General features: G+C 39.8%; 1 protein-coding gene across 1 annotated transcript in view; it reads right to left on the reverse strand.

Moving 5' to 3' along the window:
• Positions 1-26,655, reverse strand: part of RPS6KA2 (ribosomal protein S6 kinase A2) — a 168,754-nt gene that overhangs the window by 11,292 nt on the left and 130,807 nt on the right. Inside the window, exons 12-15 of the mRNA XM_054162776.1 lie at positions 20,737-20,839; positions 16,156-16,286; positions 14,024-14,149; positions 1,152-1,241 (exon numbers count right to left, since the gene is read on the reverse strand). Coding sequence (XP_054018751.1) covers positions 1,152-1,241; positions 14,024-14,149; positions 16,156-16,286; positions 20,737-20,839 — 450 coding nt within the window. The remainder of the gene's footprint in view (positions 1-1,151; positions 1,242-14,023; positions 14,150-16,155; positions 16,287-20,736; positions 20,840-26,655) is intronic.

Genomic DNA, 26,655 nt, shown 5'->3' on the forward strand with positions numbered 1-26,655 from the left:
GAAATGACTGTTGGCTCTCACCCAAGACTCCTTTGCAGTAGTGTTCTCTCTTTTCACTTCTACAGGGTAACATTTGCCATTTCAAATATCAATATTTTCCTTTGACTCATGATCAGCTAAATGAACTGTACTATCCTGTTGGCCATGACCTGCTTCAGCTACAATATAGCTTATATTTACAATTCTGGTGAACACACTGTTGACATCAGCTGCAAGATCTATTTACCATTAATGTCAATTGCAAGGGATAAAAGACATATTTTGTCTGAATTGGAAGACAGACATTTTCATGTCATAATCCTTTATCTGGACTACAAAAATAGGCAGTGTTATAGTCATCAGTGCTATATGTTTTGGAAAGGAACATAGACCTTTTTTTTTTTCAGAGATGTCAAGCTACTCTTTAATGCTTATGAATTAGTGAGTTTCCTGAGGGTATGTAAATAGAAATTTTCCATATACTTCTCTCAGGTCTGAATCATAGTGTATTAGCCACTGACACCAGCAGGACATTTTTTTCTATAAACTCAGAATTTGACATGGTGTGGACAATCTTAGATAAGACAGCAGGCAGTGTACGTAAAACGTTTGACTAAAGGTCATTACTGCATGTAAGCACAGCAAAGGCTGTTCCTCATATGAAATGCTGAAGAAAGATACCTTCATATCTTCTCAGGCTGCTTGAGTAGAAGGTAAATTCCTGGCATTAAAGCACTCTTGGGGGAAACTCTAATGACTTTGTGAGCTCTCCTCATCCCAACAAAGCAGATACCATAGGCTGTACAGAACCAGCTGCCACTCATGAAAGAGTAGTCCCTGCCCAGCAGCACCACTGCATGTGCTGTTAGTTGCTCTGAAATAGAGAGATCTTGCTTCTAAGAAGAGCTGCAGAAGCAAACACAATTTGTTGCTCCCCAGGACTCTGCCTCTTTGGTTTTATTTACAGTTGATTAGACAATCATTGCCGAATGTATAACCTGACCAGTCTTTCTAACTGCTATTCAGTAATTTAAGTCACATTTCTTCTCTTGATTTCAGTGGGTCTGGTTTTAGCTCTGAACTTCAACTGCAGAATTTTCCAGACATGGACTGGTAGGTGAGCCTGACCGTAATGTGGAAATCATCTAACAAAGTGCTCAAAGACTACTCACATCTTTAAGAGTAATAATATTTGGATGCTGTCCATATCGCAAGAGGATCTCAATTTCTTCAGAGGGGTCTCTCTTGCTCTTATCAATTATCTGGAATAAATGAAGCATAAAGTAGTAAGATACTGGCTAGCAGCACAAAGCACACACCAAGCAATTACTGCAGTTTAAACAAATTAATATTTAAAATTCTTCAGTTAATCATTACTCTAGGAGAGGACAGCTCTGTTGTTAACAAGGATAAATGCCTGGCTGATTTAGTATGCATTTTTTTATGGCTTAATTATGGTGATACAGATTTAAACACATGTTTAGAATTTTATACCTCAGGTATAATAGTGCTTACTTGAATACATATCAGAGGTCAGTCACGATGACTGGCATGCATCTGCAGTGATAATGATAGTCAGCAGTTGTCCATGGTTGAGGTGTGCATGTGAGGCCGTATCTGTGATTTGATTTTGAATTAAGAGCAGTGTGACACGTGACAGTGCAAGAGCGAGCTGATGCATGTAGGTGGCTGTGGTCCACATTTGAATAAACAAAGAAAAAAATCTCAAGAACCAGTGAGCAGAAAAAAAAATTCTACTAGCAATCTCTCCTTAGAATAGTTCTGTCCACCCAGTTTAGTTGAGAGATTCTCAAACAAAAAATGAACCCCCAACTCCTTTTAAATACAACCACAGTCACTGCATGTGTCCCACTCAACCAACAACTAGCATATAAAAAGAGCCACAGGGCCCTTCCTTGGCTAAACTAATTTAGCTCCTTTCATATTAATGGAGTTACGTATGTGCACCTGTAAGGACCTGCCCAGTTTGTACAAACCAGCAGAATGTACTGCAGCAAGTATCACTACCACTGTGTGAAATGCTACTAGCACTATGGTACTGTAGCAAGCACTATATTCCAGATTCCTTTTCTGTTGTATTTTCCTGTGGAAGGTAATATGCAGAGCTGTGGAAAATTTTAAGCAACTATTAATAATACAGGACTTTAAATATATGTATATGGTCTTAAAAAAATCCAAACCAAAAATAGTCTCAGCCACTGACATTGACTCTACCATAACCTGAAGCAGTCTGCTACTGCAGTAGATGATATGTAATGCTACTAATTCGTAATATGCCATGTAAATATAAATCACAAAACAGTCCTGCTGAATATGCATGATTTTTACTTTAATGTATGCACAAGCTGCCATACAATGATTAAATGGACAGGCTGCCCCCAAACCCACCACAAATCATAGTCAGAGCTGTGAAAGGCCCTGCCAAATTTCTCTCAGTCCCTGGGCAGTCTGTCCAGACAGGCCAGAACAATTTTTTCCTCCACAATGAGAGATTAGCACCCTGATGTTGCGTGTCTTCAGCATGCCTGTCCCTGGTCCATGACTGATGAAGCAGCAAAGGAGGTGGCTGTTGCTACTTTAGCACATATCACTCTTCAGTTCAGACTGCCTGGTGTATGCAGCTTCTTTATTCATATGCTGCAACGGCCATGGCAGTTCCCTAAATATCCCGCATAGCTCCACTGTGCTACTCAGTTTTGCTGGTCTTCCTCTTCAGAAAGTGTTTTGGTGTATTGTTAGACCCACACTAGAATTTCCAAAGAGAAAAGGTCCCATGTCAGGGTGGTTTGGCCACTGATCACTGCCTCCTTCAGCACCCAGAGGTGTCTGCATCACATTATAAGGTGCTACACCCCCAGAACATCTACAAATCTTACCCCATCTTAGTGCCAGAATGAGCTGTGGTCAAATACAGGCCCCGTGCTCTTTACTGAATACAGGGGCTCAGGAAGAGGCATTGTGGGATTCCAGTGACATTCATAAGCAGTTCTGAGATTCTCAAAAAATCTCAGATTAAGTGAATAAAGTTATGTAAGTGAAAAGGCAGTGTTTTTGCTAGACAGGTGTTAAATAAGTGCCTTTTTCTGCAGCTGTATTTTTCAGTGCAAGTGTTGCTGGAGAAAAAGCAGGCTCTGAGCACTTGCGCAGGTGCAGCAGGACAGAGGCAGAATGGAGGCAGACCCAGCACAGCTCTCTGCATACCGTCCTCGTGCTCATCAGCCAACTGCTGGACTGCTTGATGTCCCAGCAAAAGCACATGGCTTCTTAGGTAGCAACCAATTTCTTCTCCTGAAGAACCCAGACTCCAGCAGCCAGAGTCCAAAATCATGGTTAACATCTCATCCACAATCCTGCATGCTTATCTAGATGCACATTCTCCTCCCAGGAGTGGATCAATGCCAAGATACATGAAGCAGCCTGAACCATAATTTGGAAAGTGGTCACTAAATCAGACAGTGATTTCCAGAGAAGGTGAGGGAGGTATTACAAAGTCTAACCATGGTTGTACTCTGCCTCCTGGAAACAAACCAAGGCACTCTTCTAGCTAGTCCTTTCCAAAGGGGATCTGGCAAGCTTCTGCTGGCTTCTCGTGGCTGTGTTCCCATTGTGCTGAGCTCTGGTGCCTCCCTGGGCTCTCCCAGGGTGTGGGTAAAGCCTTGCTAAAATTACTACAGCAACTACATAGACGGTATGTATTTATAGTTGCTTGTTGCAGTTTTGTGAAGATACTTGTGTGCCTCCAACTGCATAGAGAAATTTCTTCTTATGAATCTAGTTAAGCCATTAGCAGATGTTAGAGCCCTCAGCTGTTTAATACCACCCACCAGCTAGGACATAAAGTCTTCACAGCCCTGCCAAAGAAATGGTATGTGTGAACACTTCCTAATCAGCTTTGGGCAGAATTAGCCCCATTACTGCAAATTTCCTTTTCAAATTGAAATTAACCTGGGTAACCTTGCTCAAGGAGAATGTCTGCATTTCTCACACAGAGTTCTCCATCACTACAGTGGTATGATTGGAAAAAGGCAAGAGGTAGGAGGTGACAATTTAACTGCCTTTGCTGTCTGGAAAATAAGCAGCCTAAAAGAAAGAATGAGAGAAAAGCAACAGACTGAGAAAGAAGACAGGAAAGAAACATGAGATGCACTGATGAGAATAGCAGTGACGTGGGCCTGAGGAGAAAGGATGGGGCTCTTGCCAGACTAAGCTGGAGCTAGCAGTAAGGAAACTGTGGTCAGTAGTTGGGTCTTTCTGTGCTGGGGAGAACTTTATGCATCTTTAATGAACAAACCTGATTGCATTCAAACACTTCCTTGGCTCCGACTTTATTTTTCCTTTAAGTGAAACAAGACATTAAAGCTCTGTCTAATCATGCCAGCTGAAATGAGCAAGGTAGCTATCTACCTTCTTGGGGAAATCAAGCTAAATCTACCTGCAACTGGCACTGTGGTTTAGCCTTTAACACTGCGGTGTGTGCCACTGCCATAGACTGCAGCAGAAGTTCTCTTTCGTTTTAGTGGATTTTTTTCCACAGCATCCCACAAAAATGGGAAAGCATTACAGGCACACCCTGCAGCAAGGGCATGGATAATAACTAGATGGTGGGACTTCGTATGAGGAGCTTAAGTGAGTCATGCTGCTGGGGCATAAGGTGTGCTCTTTTTGCCTCCAGTTCCAAATGGAACCAGCATCTGCCTTTTCCTCAGCTGCCCTGAATGATCTTTCCTAGCAGCTGAAAAAGTGTGAACTGAGGTAGCTGAGCCACTGGTATGATCTTAATCTGCTGCTCTGGCAACAGCAAAAGAAATTTCAGCAAAAGGTTAGGGCACTGCAATACCTTAAACTGGCTCTGATGAGGTTGCCAGTGTGTTTAGCCAGTGGGATTGCCTAAAGATTCTTTTGATCAGCCCCAGCGAACTTATGAGGGCTTTGTGGAAAAAGCATGGAGTAGAAAGGGAGGTTTATGTACTTTTTAAAAGCTGCTTTCTCTATTACATCCTTTGAATTTTTTTCTGAAGCTTGTTTGGAGTGTAAGCATGAGTTAATCACATTTAAGAAGAACCATGTAACATGATATGATGTGATGCTTCCTGCAGAAATCCTTTCCTTTTGGGAGCATTCATTTTGTGTCTCTTTGCATATTATGCCTACGCCGTATCTAGAATATATTTTAAAATCCAGGGCAGCTCTTGTGGAATTAAGTATAGGTGGGATTCACAACCCTTCTGAAGAAAGGAGGTACAACAATACGTGTAGAGGTTTTAACCTGACAGTTTCATTTATGATATTAATTTTAGTGTGTCACATAGATAGTGCTCTACAGTTCTGTGCTGATGGAAAATGTACAGGTTTCCATTCCAGTAATACTTCCTTCTAAAAATAAGCCCTATTCATGCCAAGCATCTGTTTTACTTTGGTGGGTTGGGTTTTTTGTTTGTTTTGGGGTTTTATGTCATATTACTCAAGCGGGATGAAAATCACTGCTGAAAGGCTAACATTAGTTAAAAGGACATGATATAATTCTACATTTACGATCTTCCCAAGGAGAACTCTTCCAAGCTTAATAGCTTCTGAGGGACTATTTGCTGTGCTATTAATTTTGATTAGCTCTAGAGATTCATTCCCACCATCCATGCTTGAATATTAAAAGAAACAGACCTAACTACCAATGCTTTTCTGAAGTAAGCACTGGCCATCACATCAAACTGTGTGGGCGAGACATTAAACTTGCTGCACAAAGAACATGCCCACTCTCTGCCAGTGTTTGCCAACTTAGCCCTTCTAAGCTGCCAATGGCAACTGCAGTACTTATTAATTAGCATTTATACAGTAGCACACATTTTCTAAACAATGCAGAAATATTAACCAATTTTATTCCATTAGCACCTGTGAAACAGAAAAGCTCACTTTAGAGAAAAGTCTGCAGTTTCGAAGGCAGAATAGCTTGGTGGGAAAGGCTCTGCATTGCATTGTGGTCTGCTCTCCTCAATCCTAGCACACATCCTTGGATCAGACTGATGAGTTTTCAGTCTGTAACATGACCCCAGTGCTACTTGCACTGTTTTTTACCGAAAGCTTCAGGGATGGAAACCAGAATATCATATTTAGATCTTTATAAAAGGGGAAATTATTACATCAAATTGGAAGACAAATACAAGAATCATGGTTTAAACAGCCCCACAAGAGAAATAGAGCCACAGAGGACCAAATTATGTCCAAAATATGTTGGCATTTGGCAAGTGAGCTACCAAAGAGAAACATGATATTACTAAGCTGTAGAGAAAAATGCTGCTTCCTAAGTCTCAGAAAAGTTCTAGTTAGCAGTAAGAAATACTACCATCTCGTGTTCTTCAGAAGCTCAGCTATGCCAAGGAGAGAGACACTGTTAGCTTCAAGACCAAATGGGAAGGACACTGAAGGAATCCTTATGCCATTGCACATCTAAGATTTGCTCTGAATCTGAGTTTAAGATGTGGTCTGCACATATCTGTATTTATATCTGCCTCTCTTTATTTTGTTAAGACTTAATCAATGCCTTGATCCCATTTACCCCAAAAAGTCGCTAGCCAGCAATGACTCTTGCTGCTACAAACAAACTTGCTGCTTGCAGAAACACTCAAGGCACTCGTGGCTCTCTGTCGTGCTTTTCTGTAAGTCCTTCAGGCACAGACCAGCACAGCACTCGGTACTGGCCTAACCTTTCTGAAGCTGTAGGTTCAAGGTTCTGCTTCTAATGAGCAATGCTTCAGAGAACTGACTGATTTCCGTGAAAGAATCTCTCTCAGAAATCTGACTAAGGCCCAATCTTGAAAAATGAGGAACACATGTAAAATATACTAAGCTCCTTCCTGCTGTGGTGAGTGAAATCGGCACAGCAGTCCTGGTCCAGTATGGAAGTCAGGCCCTTTGATAAAGTTGTTTGAAATGGGAAAAAATACAAGAAAGCCTTCAAACATACTCTCACAGATAAGATGTAGGATTCTCACAGACAACTTTCTCCACCATTCCTTTGCAACGTCATCTATATTACTGTAAGTCACTTTTTGTTTCCACCGTGTCAAGAGGACACTAGTCTGTGCTGTTTGTCATCTCCTTGAGGAATTGGTTTTACTGACTGCTGTCACCATCAGACCGTTTTTCTGAAACTCCTCTTTTTAGCTTCAAGACATGCTCTCTTGTCTTGCTGTCTTCAGCAGCCAAATGGCTGTCATCCATAATTTTTATCACCTTTGAGATATTTCTCTGTTTTGATCATATCCCACCGGAGTCTTGTTTGTCTTACATCATATTTGTAGCTCTCTTGACAGGCCTTGACTTGTAATTTTTGCATATTTTCTGATACAGATTTTCTGTAATTTCTTTATGCTTTATGCTAAAGCAGGGATATCAACATAGCACATGTCCCCATAGGGTTTAGTAGTCCTATCACACAAGTAGTTTAGTAGTCCTAATATGGAAGCTAAGACAGAAATATTTATAGATTTGCTTTTCAATTGTATTAATAAAACTTTAACTAGACTACCAAGACATGTATGCATTGCTTGTCTGATGCTGATATTCAAATCTTCATATTTCAGTATTATGAATTACTTGAGTATATGGAACAGCTTCATTACATAGCATTCAGGAAATGAAAGTAAATAGGGGAGACTGCAGTCAGATATTGATCCAATAAAATATTGAAAAGTAACTTTAAGAATCATCATTTTGATCTTGGAGAGGCAAGAGGTATTATCTTCCTAGATAATATTGTAAGCCATCTCAAGGAAGAGCAAGAACTGTTAGAGACTTATGGAAGCACAGTTATGACTTCCATTTCCCTTTAGTTGGGTAGCAGGTGTTTTAGTAAGGTTTTTTTTACATCATATTACATTCTTCCTGACAACAATTTTCCCTCCATGTGTAAGGTGTGCTAGGGCCATAGTGTCATCCATACAAACCTTACCGTGACAGCTATCCAGCAAAGTCAAGAAGAGTTTGCATGATTAAGAATTGAATGACAACTGAAACAGGACCTCAGCATAACCTTTCAGTCCATCCCCTCTCTCGCAGAGACATGTTCCTACTGTGCTCCAGCAGCAGGTAACTTCTGCTAAACTTTCAAACTAAATTTAAAGGAGATGCATTTGCCAATGGCTCTGATCTGTAGATTTCTGCACGTACCCTGGGGCCTGACCCCTGTACCATGTTCTGGTACAGACAGAAGCAACTGGATGAGCAGAGGATGAGCATGTGCTGGTGTTGACAAGCTGGCAGGCTCCAGGCCAAGAAATCAGAGGTTATCCAGCAAACCTTCCAGTGACTTGCCTATTAAAATATTGATATATTTATCCATGTTCCATCAGACACTGGGTACCTCCCAAACAGACAAAATCAGACACAAATTCTCCCCTGAAAATTTCAGTCTGTTTCACTTTAGGGGAAAGTCACTTTAGTGACTTTCTATGGTTAAAGAGAAATAAATCTAAGCAAATATCTCTAGATCTACAGACATCTTGATTGTCAAGGAGATTTGATGACCTTTGGACTGTTTTTCATACTTTTTCCTCCGTTTCTCGTTTCAATAAATAAAGCTATGTAAGTTTAGGATTTCTATTTTCTTTAAAAGAATTGCAAAAGAGTGCACCATGCTACAGCCAATCTTAGAAGACTACTTTTTTTATTATTCACTCTTTGTGCATTCAGTACTAAACTCCTGACACAGCCATAGCATAGGTTATGGAGAAAATGTTGTAGAAAACTAAATACCACTGTGTAACCTCCTGTCTTCAGAATAGCAAGGTATTTTATGTACTTACACCAAACCTCCTAAAAGCAACTACACCAAGACTTGGAATGTCCATGAAGGGGAAAATGAAATTTAAAGAAACAATTAAACAACTCTGGAATTTATACAGCTTTTGCTGTCACTCACTGTTACTAGCAAATAAATAGAGGTATATAGAAGCCTGATGTCACAGGCCTGCTAAAAGCAGCTCTCAGGATTTACTGACATCTATTTATTGACAGTATGTTGATATCACATCTACACAGATATTGCACTTTTATAGCTAATTAAGATGTACCTTCTCCCCAACTGGCACATACCAAAACATGCTGAGATAGATATACTTTCAATGCTTCATAATTACCCAGATTATATATATATTAGCTGTAGGATTTACTAGAACTCTAGCACAAACTAACCTGTATCCCAGAGGCAGACACAGACTGCAAAAAATTGGCTTTGCTCACAGCTGTGGAACATTTGAAGCCAAATACTCGGTTAGTACATTACAGAGATAGGAAAAACTCATGAAATTCACATCTGCTTTGAGGTCCAAATTCCACTGTAATATTGGCATCTGCAAAATTGGACTCTCTCCACTATATGTATACTCTCCTTTTACTCAGTTGTTTACCCTACTCTAACAACATGGAAGGACTGCACTGACAATCTGTAAGTCTTAACGAGTTAGATATTCTTTTACCTGAAGAAGATAAGAGTTGACATCTGGCACCCATGACACCCATCTCTGAAATGTTTGGGGCAGTAACCATACTGGGAGTAGAAAAGGCCGTAGCAACAGCAGTTTCTAGTTGGCTATTATCCATCATTAACCTTTCCTGGGTGTAAAGAGTCAAACTAAACAGGGAAATCTTTAGAAAAAGGGGGATGCAATCTGGTCCTTTGCAAATTTACTTAATCTGGCACCCTTAAGAAGTACATCTGAAAATCCATCTTGAAAGCTTCTCTACAAATAGGTATCCATGCTCAAAATCAAGGCAAAGGCTTTAAATAAAGAAAAACTTTAGGAATACATTAATTGCACCAAATATTGGGCAGATTTTGAGAAATCTGATTCACTAAGAACTCTGAACTTTCGCACTCACTTTGTCTTCCAAATGAGATCTCTTGTGTTGTTTAGGCTTCCACTGCAGATTTTCTTCCATCCACAGAAATCTTTCCCACCTGCTCTAGCATCATTCTTTTACTTAATTGACTTATTTTCTCCAGACACTGACATGACTGAGGTAGTTTGATCAGATTTTTCTTTGCTTCTGACCTCACTGTCACATACACATGTGAAGTTTGTAACTGTGATCAACAATGCCAGTTCCCTTATGCTATTAAAAATCATTATGCCTGCTCTAGTCAGGATGATCAATATTCTTGTGAAAGAATCAGAAAGACATTAGAGGTCTATCACAGGACAAAGTCTTAGTTCCCCCCATATCTATTCTTTCCACCAGAGTCTCATAAGAATGAACAGAAAGAAAGAAGAATGAACAACATACTTGTGTTTCACTTTTTTTTTTTAAACTTGGGAATGAGATGGAAAGAAAAACTAAGAATAAAGTTTGAATAGTATCTCAGAGTATGTCCATGCAGTAGAACACAATACAAAGACTTGCTAAGCCAACATCTACCTGCACTGACCCAGGCAGGTTGCTATTAGTTTCAGGGTAAATTTGGTTTGCAGGGAATTGTATTGCTGCAATTGTCTTTCTGTTGCATGGTATTGAAATGCTCTCAGAAGTGGAGATCTAAGTCTGAATTCTTAAATATTGCATTTAGAAGCCTGAGGGCACATCCAAAATAGATGTAGAGTTCATTATTTGCATTTTAGTTTTACAGATAACATGGGGAAAGAGGGAAGAGGTTGAAGAAAATTCTCTTTTGCAGGTTCAGTGATTAGATATAAAAGTACTCAGATGCTTACAGGCACAGAGAGGTGTCTGTGGCAACTTCCAAAAGCACCTCAGTGAGTGGATGTGCCTGGTCTCACTGAACTCAGAAATGAGTGAAATTCCAGATCTGTTCAGGCTCTTTTACAACACCAGCAAAGAACTTTTTTGCACTGCTAGGCATCTAATAATCTCTGTAAGATGGCCCCCAATTAGTTGCAGATGGCCAGCAAAAGAAAAAGGGATGAAATGTTTTCCATTTTAATAAATGTATTCTGGGCTAGAAAAGGTTTTGTTTTACTGAGTGGATTTTCCAGCTGTAGCTCTAACTCGAGTTACTCTGGCTGAGTACTCTGCTGTCTCTTTATGGTACTACCCAACAAAAGCACGTAAGGCCTGGTGAGTGGCTCTGCTGCCTGTCATACAAACTATCATTACAGATATTTTTTCATGTGAATATTATGTGTTAGGGAGCACTGAGAAATTACACAAAATCAGAATAGTCTAATTACAGTGATTTTTACAGAGAGAGTTAAAGGATGCATGTCAGAAGAGATAACTATATAATTACAATAATATCAGTTACAACCCCTATACTAATTACTTGAAATGGGTGGCATTGTGTAATTTTATGCAAATTTTGATAACAAATTATTTAACCTTAATCTGAAATAAAAATAAATCAAAAGAAAAGTAAAATGAATATATTAGTAGGAACAGGACTCTAAGAGACAGCACTCAACGTGCTGGAAGGACGGCACAAACAGAAACCCACCAACCATCTCCAGCCCTATGTCTGTGCTACATATCTGACTGACACTGTGTCAGAAACTGAGGTGCTGTGTGTGTTGCCTAAACTGGCATGACAAGAAAAGAGTTGTAAGAGCTGTAGGAAGAAAGAAATAAAAAGAGAAAAGATTAATAAAAATAGGAAAGAGCGTAACTCTAGCAATCAAAGTGTTAAACTAGAATTCTGAGCGTCTCCACATGGTGAGCTTGCTCTGGATTCCTTGAGGTACTCCAAACCCCCCAGCTGCTGAGCAGGTACTGGACCCTCTTGGATTCAGGCACTCAGACATCTTTGAGGACTGGGGTCTTTATATTTTGTTTCATGCTGTTTTATCACACTGCTAAAACTGTCAGTAATAGTTGATATAAATAAAATATTGAAGTTATTACTTTAACATACATTTTTGTTCATCAGAGCTGTAATTTAATTACACAGAACCCTACCCACTGTAACATAATTGCCATCTGTTGATGAAAGACCTAGACACTGAAAAAACAATTTCCTTTCATTCACTAGAAAAGAAAATCCTAGCATGTTCGTATGCAAACCCTCACAGACCTGCTGGAAGGTCCATGCTCCTAATCATGATGTAGCCCAGAGAAAAATCAACTATTACTTGAATGGTGATATCAACAGGTTGTCAGTTGTTAGTGGTTAACAGATTTTTGTGGCAACTACAGGGAGACACCATTTATACTTCATTATCATCAGTCTTGTAATGGAAACGAAGACTGAATAAAAGGCTTAACGTTTTTCTATTGACTGCCTCCAGCTTATTTATCTCATGGACTTCTTGAGGGTGCTGTCATCTCATTTAATAGCAAATACAACTGAGTTTACATTTCTTTTGTAAATTTTTAAAATAAGAAAAGTTGAGTTGCAGTTGGCTAGAATCCCTCATTTTCTGCAAGCCTGGTAAATATATTTCTTTATGTACTGATTTTGAGGGGTTACTTTGTTTCTTATATTCATTTAAACAATTTGTTCCCATGAGGCCACACAGAATGATGACTTAACTGTTTGTCTTTTCAAATTCATTATTATAATTCCTTATTTAATAATCTTGTCTCTGTAGTACAAGAACAAAAACATGACCATGAGCCAGCAATGCTTTCTTGTGGCCAAGAAGACCAATGCCATTCTGGGGTGTATTAGAAGGTGTGTGGTTAGTGGGTTGAGAGAGGTTCTCCTCCCCTGGTGAGGCTGCAGCTGGAATAGTGTGTCCAGTTCTGGGCCCCTCAGTTCAAGAAGGACAGGGAACTGCTTGAGAGAGTCCAGTGCAGAGCCACAAAATTTATTAAAGGAGTGGAACACCTTCCTTATGAGGAGAGACTGAGGGAGCTGGGGCTCTTTAGTTTAGAGAGGAGGAGACTAAGAGGTGACCTCATTAATGTTTATAAATATGTAAATGGTGAGTGCCAAGAGGATGGAGTCAGGCTTTTCTCAGTGATGCCCAATGACAGGACAAGGGGCAACTGGTGGAAGCTGAGGCATAGGAAGCTCCATGGAAACAGGAGGAAAATTTTTTTCACTGTGAGGATGATAGAACACCGGAACAGCTTGCTTAGCAGGGTTGTGGAGTCTTCTTCTCTGGAGATATTGAAGATCCACCTGAATGCATTCCAGTGTGATCTGGTATAAGTGATTCTGCTCTGGCAGAGGGGTTGGACTAGAGGATCTTTCAAGGTGCCTTCCAGCCCTAACATTCTGTGATTTTGTGAAATGTTTGTCTGACACAAGTGTTTTAATTGCTGAACCTTTTTCTTAAACAAAATTGAATGTTTGGAATTCTTCCTGTGAGCTGTAACCTCACAATCATCTGCCACACATATTGGTCTGCTCTGCCCTCTGTAATAGCATTTAATAGACTGAAGTTCTTCCCTATCAGAAAAGGTTCCCTCCTACCTACATGCTAGCAGCTTCCTGGCCTCTGCAGCTCCAGTGACTCTGTCTTATGTCATATTGCTTGATCAAATCTGAAGTTTACTGATTTGTCTTTTACAGCCAACTACATTCCACTGCATTAATATTTTAAACCTCAGATGAAGATTGCCTTTTGCCTCTTTGTGTAGCACATTGGTGCTGAATGTCAAGGAGACAAAAGGAAATCTGTTTCTGAAGGTGATCATGGTTTTCACTGACAAATTTGTCTAAATACAATAAAAAATGTCAGAATGAAATAACCTGAGAAGGAAGAATAAAATTGTTTCAAGTCTGCAATAATTTTTCATGCTATTTCAATGATTTATGAGGATTCAATGTAGAATATGTTAGAAATCTTGTCGAGTTTGCAAGGACTGTGAATGTAATTATTAGCAGGATTTCTGTGCAAAACTGTTAAGGTTTTTTTTTTCCAGCCAGGAATTTTACTTCATGAGATTCAGGTGTGACAAACAATATAAGGCTTATCATGAAACCTGTCACCTTACAAAAGACAAAAACCGATACTGAGCAACACCCACCAACAGGAAATAAGCCAACAAAACATCCACTGACCACACTGATGCCCAGGCTGGCAGGGCAGTTTCAATCACATTTCTGGCATCTAGCAAAAGGCTGTCTTACCTTCACAGCAAACTCTGTTTCTGTAGCTTTATGAATGCACCTTTTGCACACTGAATAGGATCCAACTCCTATGTCCTCCTTGATCTCGTATCCATCTGTAAAGTGAATGTTGTTCCCATGTAACTGCTACAGAGAAAGACAAAAGAAACGAAGTTACAAGGGCATAGGTGTGCAAAAACTAGTACTAGCTTTGTCTTATTAAACAAAGTGCATGACCTCACCTCCTCCCCTGAGCTTTCTTGTTTGCAATTTTTTTAAGATGAGTTAAAAAAAAAAAAACTGGAGGTTTTTAGTTTAAAAAGTGTGTCCCCTCCTGTCTTACTTTTTTCCAGTCTGCAAGATGGAGTTGTTCATGGGGGAGTAATGGCAAGAAAGCGCTGACTTTCTAAACTGTTCATGGAAAGCTGACAATCAGTTGTTATTAGAAATTCCAGGAAACTTTGGGTCCAAATGCTCTGATGAACCCACATATCTTGACAATATAAATTAATTTCTAATAACCAAGGGACCAAGTAACTTAGAAACTACCAATAGCTTCACAGTCTTCAAACCGGGTACCTCACATATGAGCTGTGCCTCCAGATCACTGGAGTCCTTGTCCAGGATGCATTTAATTATGATTTCTGTGTTGGAGAAAAGTTACTATTTTAAGCCAACTTAATTTAAGCAAATACTTTGCTAGTGAAAGTAGTAGGAAAATACTTTAAAATTTCAAATTGTATTTACTTAAGGGTGTAGAACAATCTGTAGTACATGGCATCACTGATTCATACGGCCCATGAAGAATGACTGGGCAGGTGGATTGGTTAGATGGCAAAACCCATTCTGAAGGCTTGCTGCAAATTCTTTCCCAGGATTCAAGAAATGACCAGGAGCTCTAAAAATCCTCTAGGATCCTTTGCCTAAACAATGTAACCTCATTAGCAAAGTCCCCACAGCACCTTCAAAATTACAAGACATGCATGTTTTAACATTTGACATATTTTTACAAAGTGAACCACAGGAATGTATCTGGGATGTAATTGCTTTGGTAACATTGCACTTACTGTCTGCATAAGAGAATCTTTAAGAATATGACACATTCCACTGTAAATTGCTAAGAAAAGGATGAAAACTATGAAAAACTATGAAAGCCATAGCCAGGGGCTCTTTCCTTGAGGCATGTATACCTCTGAAGGAGAGGGACTTTTTTGCTTGTAGGAAACTTTATTGCATCCTGATTCACTGTTCCTCTGATGCACTGAGCCATTGGTAGCAATTTATTTCTGGTTTAAATTACAGTAACTGGAGAGCATGTTGTAGGGGAATGGCAGCAAAGAACCATGTGTCTGGCAAGAGCCCTTTCCCTGTTGAGCCACTCTGATCTGGCTTCTGGCCCTTGTGCATTAGGAACAGGAACACAGTGGCCTCTTACTCCCAGAAGCTTTGGCTTCATGCCTATGTGAACCTACAGCAGCAGCTCATTAAGCTTCTTTGCTAACACAGACTATATCACATAATCGAAGACAAAACTGTTGAGATTGACATGCATTCACCGAAGAAACAACACTTTGTTACCCAGCCTGTATGCACAACTGGAGTAGTGTTTCAGGTATGCAGAAGCACTTGTTATTTCCATAATCATAGAATCATAAAATCGGTCAGGGTTGGAAGGGACCACAAGGATCATCTAGTTCCAACCCCCCTGCCATGGGCAGGGACACCTCACACTAGATCAGGCTGGCCAGAGCCTCATCCAGCCAGGGCTTAAACACCTCCAGGGATGGGGCCTCAACCACCTCCCTGGACAACCCATTCCAGGGCTTCACCACTCTCATGGTGAAGAACTTCTTCCGCATGTCCAGTCTGAATCTCCCCACCTCCAGCTTCATTCCATTCCCCCTAGTCCTATCAATAGAATCACAGAGGTGTGATTCCTATTTCCTTTGTCAGGGATGCAGAGAATGTGAATTTAAAGATGAAAGCCTTTGGGGAAAAATTCTCATTTCCTATCTCCTACATCCAGCATGTAAACACCTTCTACCTGCACTGGGTGGCTGTGAAGCACCAGTGAGAATGGTGAGGCAGTTTAAATGTACCATGCACACATGCATCTGCCCATCACATGTGAAGTGTAACATCAACATCAGTACCTGCACAATTGGATGAATGGTGATTTTGTGCACATCTTGCTGTGCAGGTTCCTGCACCAAGTTAGAGGCAATGAAGCTGAACCCTCTGAAAAGATGATGAGCATTGGCACTTGGAGGAACACCTGGGGAATCTGCCAGAGAATTAAGAAAATGACCTTATTTGCTGCATGACAGTCCAGAAATGAATAGCACAGCACCTTCAGGAAAGTTACCCCTGCCACTCAACAGGAGATCCTGCTAAACTCACAGATATGTGAGTATAATTCACATCCAGGTCAAGGTTCTGATGTGCCTTCTCCATTCCTTTGCTCTGTATCTGAACAATGCAGGGTAATTGTTTGCAAGGATCCCTCCTCTTGGACCCAGATATTTTTTTCACAGTGCATGTTCATTTATATGCAAAGCAGTGGCCTCTGCCAGGAGTCTGCACAGAGAGAGAAAGTGCAGGATGGTGAGATGAGGAGAAAGACAGATGGCTCAAGGCAGGGAATTTCTTTGGCTTAGCAGAGGTTATCTAGGGAGAGGAGAAAAAGATGCTGCACTTGCCCTTCACAGCATAGTCTGACTACAGAAATTACAAAGGCCAAAGAGCATTCTGGATAACAGAGAAGTGAATAGAATAGAATAGAATAGAATAGAATAGAATAGAATAGAGTAGAGTAGAATAGAATAGAATAGAATAGAATAGAATAGAATAGAATAGAATAGAATAGAATAAACCACGTTGGAAGAGACCTTCAAGATCATCGTGTCCAACCTATCATCCGACACCACCCAATCAACTAAACCATGCAACCAAGCATCCTGTCAAGCCTTGCCCTGAACACCCCCAGTGACGGTGACCCCACCACCTCCTCGGGCAGCCCATTCCATTCCAATGGGCAATCACTCTCTCTGTGTAAAACTTCCTCCTAACCTCCAGCCTAAACCTCCCCTGGCGCAGCCTGAGACTGTGTCCTCTTGTTCTGGTACTGGTTGCCTAGGAGAAGAGACTAACCTCTGCCAGTCACAACAAAAGCAGTGCGGCCAAGGTCAGTAAAGCCAGTTAGTATCTCCCAGCCTGACAAAGTGAGGAGAGAGATTGCTTTGGTACAACTAGTTTAAGTCTTTTATCTCTTCCAATGGGAAGAGAACTATCATTATTTTCCTTTTTACACCCAATAGTGATTTATTTACATTTTACCACCTTCTGTTCAAGATCTGTGAAAAATTTTTAAAGCCACCACATGGTGGCTTATGGCATCATAGGGATTTTCTGGAGCAGCTTTAGGATCTGGGACCTACTCCAGGAAAGATGCTGGTTGTTCTCAGATGAACAAAATTACTATGATCATTTTAACTAATTGTCATGAAGACTTTCTCCCCATTCTTTAGCATGCTAAATCCAGGGGATGAATGGCTGGAGATTAAAAAGCCCTTAATTATTCTACCTTTAGAATGAGACAACTAGTGAGCAGCTCCTAGTACCTGCACCACTGCTGAGGGAGAGAAACAGCATGACAAAGCAAGGAGAGCTGTGCTTCACTTAAAATTCTGAAAAACTCTGAAGAGCTCTTTCTCCCCAGTGTATATTTTGTCCCAGGTATTTTCATACAAGAAAGAGTCATGTTGCAAACCATTCTTTGGTAGCTGAGTAACCGGCTGGGTATTATAAAACCTATCTTACTAAAATTTGCTCACCTTTTGTTTGTTCTTATTTTGGGGGTCTTTTTCTTTCTCACTTCCCTGTCACATCTCCAGTGTAACATGATTTACCACAGTGAGATTACAAAGCTATACTTGCTTTAGAAATATAACTCCTTGCAGGAAGTGTGTAAAGCACCCAGTTTTGCTAGAGAAAATACATCCCTTGGACTCACCTGCCTACACCATGAACATCACCCATTAGCATGTGGGGCAATAGTATGGAAGACTGAATATTGTTCGGGGTCCAGGGAAAATGTGAGAATGTATTTCCTTATGTAGATATTCCCTGTATAGATCTACCAGTCAAGTGGACAGAGAATCTGAAGGCAGAAGATGGTAAAAAACAAATTGCCTGCTCAGAAACAAACAAAACCGGGACTGCAGCTAATTGTGTATCTCATTACAAAGCTACCTCAGCTCTGACAGCAGTCAGAAATAAGCACAAGAAGTCAGACCTCACTGCAAATTACATGGAGAAGCTTGTCTTTTGGTAAATTGATGTGGCCTTTTTATCCCAGTTTATTGATGGGCACTCTTCTCACAAATACGTGGATGAATCAAACCAGACCTCTTGCATCACTGGGTACTTCTTAGAGTGGCTTATACACGGCAGTGATTTTCCAAGAGAGATTAATTAGGAGGGAAAAAAGTTTGTGTTTTAAAAGAGTGACAATACTTGAAATCTTAATGCTCTTGACCTTCAGAAAAGCTGTGATTTGGCTCTAAAATGTAAGTGCTAGGTCACCTCTATTTAAAAATAACTGTTCCTTCATAACTCACTGCCAATCTCTTTACCAAACACTGTAGAATTACTGATTATATGGTGTTCGATATTAAATATTCATCACCACCAACTGATATGCCCATCATAGGAATTAAATGTCAAACCAAAAGAAGTACAAAATTGTGTTAAATCATGTTAATTAACTGACAGCTATGAAGCCTAAATAATTTTTCTAGTCTCGATAAATCCAGGATAATTTTGTCTGTCTGAATTAGACCCATTTGCAAACATAGATCTTGTATAATGGTTATCTTTGTCCCTGTGAAAGTCATGATACTTTATCCCACTACAGCATCAAACTTTACATGATTTTTGGAGGCTTTATAAATCTTAAATAGTTTCCTTCAGTACACTTCCCTGGGGTAAGCAAAAATTATTATCATATTTGCAGAGGAGGAAAGTTAGATACTTCAGATGCAATTTTGCATATTTTTTCTCAGCAGTAAAGCCAGCCTAAGACATCCCTGACAATTACAGCATGCTGCCCCAACAGTAGAAACATTTGTGGACTGAAATCCTCCTGACCCACCACCTCAGCCAAACCTTCCGGTGTCTTGTACAAGATAGCAAAATTAATTAGGCAGCAGTAGTAACATGTAGAATATAAAATATAACCCTGAGCATCAGCACATGCATGAAGTACAAGGGTTTCTATGACAATGCAACTAATGAAGTGTGAACTTAAAAAGCAAACAAAACTCTCAATGCTTCTCTGAGGCCTTCCAGGGCAGCACTGGCATGCCCTTCTGTCGAGACTAACTTGCAGTACTTCAGAGAAATTAGTTCCTCTGAAACATGATTTAAAGCTAAAATCAAAGATGTGAAATTTCTGGTATCCAAAGACACTTTGTTTCCATGCAGTGGGAAAGGAATGTCAGAACATGACTAATGTATACTGGAGACTGGTAGATGTTCCAGTTCTGTCCAAATAATCAGAGTGTAATATTTGTATAGCTTGTGAAAGCTGGTGCATCCTTGCAAAACAAAACAAAACAAAAGCTAATAGTCAGTACTGGTACAGGTTTTGCATAGATGCTGCTATTTCACACCCCACTAAAGGAGATTTGAGCCAGGCTTTGAATATAGGTTTAAGAAGAATGCTGAAGGTCATGATAAAACTGAACAAAAATTACAGGAAATCTCAGCTCTTATTCATTTGCTGTAATGCAGGCATTTTCATAATGAAATATCAGATATTTCACTCTCACTGTAACCATTCTGGAGCAGTTTGAGGGTTGAAGCTTGAGACCTTATACTTGGTTATTACACTATGTGGTATTTACAATGCTTACTGTCTTCAAAGTCTTTTACAAACAACAGCAATTACATTCTTGCATTTTAGAAGGTATATATAGATACTTCTTTGTACAGAAATATCACAGGCATAAATGTCGCTTATCCACGTTTACAAGAGGCAACATTATAACGGGGATTGCCACTCAGGTTACTGATATTACTGCTTTCAGCTGAAAGAGTGAAAAAACAGTGTTTTGAGCAGTGATCGCCTTCATCTATATAGTATACGAGATGCAACATTCCTATTAGGAAACAGAAATTATAGGAACACCATTCTCACAGCAAAGATTTTCTAAATACTATGGACCACATTTGCTGTTGGCATGGCTCCACTGGTCTGAGTTCTTTATGACTCTTCATTACTTTTAACCATGTATTAACTTCCTACAGTCTATAGTATATGGGATTTCACAATTTAAGAAAACATCTACGGAATATATACATCTTGCAGAGGCACAAAGCTATTTGAAGCTGAGGTAATTTAAAATAGTTAATTTCAGCTAATATAAGCAGTGATGGGAGCAGTAAAATAGCAAACCAATAGCTGCTTTTCCTATTAAAAACACAGAATCCATCCCTCCTGAAAACAAATTAATGTCAAGCTGGTGAAATGCTTATGAGCTTCTTTACTTGGAAATGCTAAACAGTCATTGTTTCCTGCTGGATACTGCAAAACCCAGTAATAGAATAGAATAGAATAGAATAAACCAGTCACAGGTGATCAGATTTTTTTAGACTCTGTTGAAATGGGGAAGGGGAAGAAGAATGAATTTACCCACTGAAAAGATGCACTGACCATGAGCCACCTTACCAACCTGTGGGAGTCCGAGATGTGAACTCTGGATCAAAATGAAAGGTGTCTTCTGGCCGTCCTACTGCAGGCTTGAAAGGTGGCTTGATTTCTTTCCTGTATAGCTTCTGCAAGAGGAACAGATCACAATCAAAAACAATCTGCAATCTGCAGGTATGCATCCTTGCTTTGTTTAGGGTATCCTCTCTCAGCTCTGTGCCTCTCTAGCAGGGCTGACAATAAAAAAAAAATAAAATAAAAAAAAGATGATGTATCCATAGCTCTGAGTCCTGCTTGACTGTTTGGCTTAAAACCTGTGCCCTGGATGGTCCCTGAACTTTTTAGTTACTGGAATCTAGAATATAAACACAGACGGTTCTGGTGAAAAAACCAGCCAGTAGAATGCCACAATATTCCAGCTGGGGTATTTGGAAATTCACTGTTCTTAAAGGCAGAACTGAAACATGCAATGGTAACACCAGTAAACTGTGCATGGGTGGGTTCAGCAGCACAATGACAATCAGCACAAAGGATCACTGGGAAGCATTTACTGTTCATCAATAACTAGCAATATATATATGTTTGACACCTTGCCAGCCTGAGCTAAGCAACAGGCCTGATGCCCACAACCAAAACAAGAGATTTGGTTTTTTGGTGTATCTAGTAAAAGGGAAGGGGCTCACAGATGAGGATAAGATGAATTCCCTATCAAAAGATGCTAGGAAGAAAGCACTGTGTATGGGTGGGGCCTAAACATGGCTGAAGCAGCAAAGCAAAACCAAGGGAAAACATAAGGAAGAGAGGAAAGTATGCAACAGATAAGCACTGCTAGGTGTGTGAATTTGCACTGGTGAATGAGTGGGCACATAAGAGAGCAATTAAGTAAGAGTCACCACTAATATATGCTGATACACAGAGATTTTGTGGCCTCTTTATTCATGCTTTTTATATTTAAGAAATTGCTTCACTCTGCTCCCTTGCAAGCATTCATACACACGCACATGCACACACACCATGGGAGATGAAACAGCTCTGCAGCACATCTGTATCTGATCCAAAGTCTACAGAGGTTAATGGGGAAAGTGCTATTGATTTCAGCAGTCTTTGCATCATCTCTGCTTGAAATAGCTGACACTGAACATCATGCTGATGGAGGTATGAGGAACAGAGCTCCAGTTTGATTCCCTACCCTATGCTACAGTCCCTAGACTGCATTCCCTTTCTAGCAATGCTTTTGTTCTCAGGATTCAAATGGCTGAATTAAATGCCTCAGACAACACCCAATAATTAATGTGTCTCAGCATAAACACAGCATAAATTTGAGCCAACTTTTCAAGTTACAATAAGAGCTGGAGAGGTCAATTTTGTGACTGCCTGCAATATGCATTTTCAGGTTAGGTCTTAAAACACCTTCACAATGAACTGATTTTTCACAATATTTAAAGGAGATTAATGCATGCTTGTCTAGTTCTTCGCATGCAGGAAGATTCTTCTTTGACTGTGGGTTTTGTGGTGAAAGCATGTGGTTAAACATAAGATACATCAACATAATTTGAACTAGATTTTGCATAGATAAATAAAGGTTCTTGAGGCAGGCCATTCTGTAGCATAATATCAGCATTAGCATAAAGCATATGCTGGTGGTTGAATTATGATTCCTTGCAAAAGTGGAATGGTGAGGCTGGAAAGAATTAATGGCCATTTCACTGTAAAAAGTTCCTGTTTGCGTAGAACTACTCCATACGTTCTGAGAGAAAAAAAGATGAATAGTCGCTGGGAGCCACAAAGGAAAGCCAGTCTTCCAAATAATTAAAAGCCAATTGCAATATTAAGCAGGAAGTGTCACTCATCAGCTGAAAAGTATCAACCTTGTAGTTAACATACATCTTTTTCTGTCCATACAGAACTTTAACAGAGGACTCGGCACATACTGAGTATTTTTCTCTTGCTACGATTTCACCTTGAGAAAGCTTTTTGCTTCCAACTTCACTTTATTTATCTTAATTCACAACTAGAGGCCTTCCAAGTCAGAAAGCAATAGGGTCACATGCACATGCTTCCTTCTTGAATGAAATGCACCTCTCATCCTGTGAGGTCCAAAATTGGGAAAATGTTTTAAAAGTCATACATCATTTGGGAACTGCACTCTCTTCTGATTATTGTTACTATATTCTCTCTAGCCTTTTAGTACCTCCCCTCATCTGTAGTTTCTTAAGTGCTGTTGGAGCTACATTAGTATTTCGAATCCCAAAACCACATCCTCCACTCCTAGGGAAGGATTTAACATTCATCATGAGTCACAAGCCACCTAAAGATATGTAATCATAAATTTGCTTCTAAGAGGGGATTGAAAGAAAAGTTGCTTGTGCAAGTGGAAGGCACCTTCTCAGAGCACAGCCAGGATGAATCCCTTTTCCATTTCCTTTTCTACTTGTGATAAAAATTCTTTCTGCTGTTTCTCAGCAGACAACTACGAATAACAAAAGGTAAACTGCCTAAAACATTTTTCTCCAAGCTCTTGAATCAAATAACTAAATGAAATCTTTGAGGAACAGGAACAAGCAAAGCAGTGTCATCTGTGAACTTTCCCACCCCACATTAGCTTCAGTTCTCTGAGCAAACTGCTCCAACCAAAGCCAATTCACTGAAGCATGCTAAACCACAGGGCAGCCCGACAGTTAAAGATGATGGTTTGCTGCAGGCGGAATGCTTTCTTCCTTTAAAAATCCACATCCTGTAGACTTCAAAACACAATGAGACCCAGACTGATCTAAGAAAACAGTAAAAATCATAGTAATTGTTTCCTATACAGTCTTGGAGCAGCTGCTTTTAGGTGCAATGTATTAACATATTATCTCTTAGTCTGGTCTCAAAATTATTGGGGGGTGCTGAATCACCTTGAACTGTTCCAGCATAAAACCAGCCAGAGTGGCAAATGCCATAGCAAGTTAAGTGTCAGATCTTGTCTTTGACCATTCCTATTAGGCTGTAACTTCTGGTAAAGTTTGAATTAAATCCCAAGTCATAGTAATCCTGGCTCTGCATGCAGAAGTGACTGGGAGCTTATCAACTGTTTTAACAGGAACAGAGTTACATTTGTGTCCATTTTAATCCCATTTTTCATAACTGAATTATTATTATTCTGGAGCATCTTATTAAGGATTCAAAAGACAGCTTGGATATGTTAGTGCTAACTGAAGCATTTACATTTCAGGTTGGGTGCTTAAGATCATTAAGTATGTGTTACTTCGCACAAGTATAAAATGAAGAATATATATACTTATTTTTTTCCTTTCACATTACATTCTTACCCATAAAGGACAAATCTTAGCCCTTAATATTTTATTGTTAATGTAATCACTCTCTCTTGCCCAGTAAAGAATAAGCCCCCACATCCCACCTCAATTTTTTTAAAACTCTCCACAGCATTGACTTATAACTGAAAAATGTGACTGACAGGTATAGGGAATCACTGTGCATCATACATGGCTGTTGGACCCAGAGGCTGTGAGAAGGGAGTGCATGACCCACAGAATGAGGGCTATGAACTCCAAGGTGTAAAAGCACTGATTTAGATATTCACATCTGGATACACATCTATGCTTCTGTCACATTCTTCTGAGACTTTGATAACAAGTACTTTCATATTAAGAAGTACCTATAAAATTAACTAGAACACAATTCCATGGCAGTTTGAGAAACTAAGAACTTCTATCAAACTTTCTTTCTGATTTGGGACAAATGCCCTTTCTGAAGAAAATAACTGATTTTCCCTCAGGTGCTGATGGCCTTTTCTTAATACATGTTGCCAGATCCCTGATAAGAGCTTCATCTGAACACTTCCCTATCTGGGCCTCAAGTAATACACCAGTAAGACTAGTAACAGAATGTTGTGATATGTGTCTGTCTCTTCTTGATTTATAAGCAGTTAATTTTTCCATCATTTAATAATAAATAAAAAAATCCACTCCTAAAATCCCCCAGAGCTACATGTATTGTTTATACATGCCCTGCACATGTGCCTGCAAAATACCAAGGAAAAAAAATGGTTTATTTCATTAAAGACTATTTAGTCATTTCCTCAATTGAGTTTCTTTGATGAAGAACTGAATTATTCCTTAGACAGCTCCTAGAAACAGAAAGATGCTACCCTCCACAGTGATGCACTTGTAATGTGAGAATGAACTCCCTTGATACATGTACCTGTCACAGAAAAGCCAGCAAGCAGACAGAAGGATGAACTACCTCCTAAAACGTTTGTCCTCTCCTAGATTAATGACTCAGTGTTCTAGTCTACAAATGGCAGAAAAGATAGCAGAATTCAGACCTTGGGATAGATTTCTGCTGTTGGTAAAATCTGCAAGTAAAGAATGAAAGTTTTCAGTTTAGTTTGACCTCTGATTAATATTGAAGGAAACAGAACTTAAGCCCACTTTCTTCTCACACCCTCCCCTCAGCTGCATCTGACTGTTCATTTTCTAGCATGTCATTCGCTCTGTTTCCAATTTAATCTGTCAGCTACACAAAACCTACTGTTTAAAGCCCACTCCACTGCAGTCTGCAAAAGGGGATTTCGTTTTTCATTTTCTGTGAAATCCCAGAATTTTTCTAAGTGTGACCTGGAAAGAAGAAGCAGTTTTTTAAAAAAAATAAATCAGGAACCAAACTGTGTTTTCTCAGAGACAACTCAGTTTGGGTCTGCTTGTCTTAGGCAGGAAAGGGGGTGCAAGGGTAGTAAGCAGGTAGAACTCTGAAGCAGGTCAACATCTAATCTCTTTCCTGTGAGTCCCAGACTTGATCATGAAAGACAGTCCATTCATTTAACAAGGGATCTATTAAATTAGTGTCATTGTGCCATAGTGTCATATTTCACCCTGGGAAGTGGAATTTAGGGCTTTGTTACTGGGTGACTACAGTTGTAAAACTGAGACTCTTACAGAGATTAGTTTATGCTAAACAATTTAAATTCAGGCATAAAAACCCTGTCTACAAATGTTCACAGTTCATCTAGGCTAACATATCAGAAGTTAAACCCAGGAGGTCTGTGCTGAAGGATGGTACCCTGGAAAATGGGAATGCCATCTGGGTGAAGAGGGGAGATTGTTCTCTGGCCACACTCATCTTTTCCAGGATTGCATCTCTTGCCTGTATCTGCAGTGCTCATATGCTATCAGCGCTGCTCTGCTTGGCAAGAGCATCTGCAGCATCTTAAGAGAGCCTGATTTTTACACTGTCTATGTTGTTTCCACTGTGTTCACTGCCTTCATCTGAACCAGATACTCTGTCTGATTGTGTCTCTCTGAAAATAGTGAAAAAAGGGGAACAAGTGGGAAATGACTGTTTTAACAGGTAAACACTTCAGTGACAGAGACAATAACCAACCCTGAATCCAAAATCTGAGGGAACAGCTTTGACAGTACTCTGAAACTAAGGTCTTATTTATACATTTCTCTGTGAGATTCTGATGACTTTATCACTGCAGTATCTAGACTTGGAAGAAAGTAGCTAACTCGTTTCTGAGTCCTTTAAGAAAAAAAAATAGATGAAGAAAAATGTTGGTTTGTTCCTAGCAATAATGTTGCTCTCGTAGGAAAAAAGCTTGCTTAAAAAAAAAATACCTCCTTTGCACTGGATTTCTAGAAGACAATAACCCATTCTGACCCTTCATGATAAGGGTTTGATGGAGGACTAAGTTGCTGAAGTTTCTCTGCTGTCAGCTGCATCAGTCCTGTCTTTTATAGTTGCCAAGGTAGTACAGAAGCACTCTGTAAGAACTTGTCTCATGCTCTCTGAGGTCTTCATAGTACTAAGGCTTAAAATAAATCAACATTCATATCCTCCATCAACAATGCTGTTTGCTGACTGCCTGCAAATTGGTATGAGGGATGATGATGTGATTGGAGATCAAAATGAGGGCATAAGGCATTCTTCTCCTGATCAGCAG

This window comes from Dryobates pubescens, chromosome 6 (assembly GCF_014839835.1).
Source record: "Dryobates pubescens isolate bDryPub1 chromosome 6, bDryPub1.pri, whole genome shotgun sequence".
NCBI lineage: Eukaryota > Metazoa > Chordata > Aves > Piciformes > Picidae > Dryobates > Dryobates pubescens.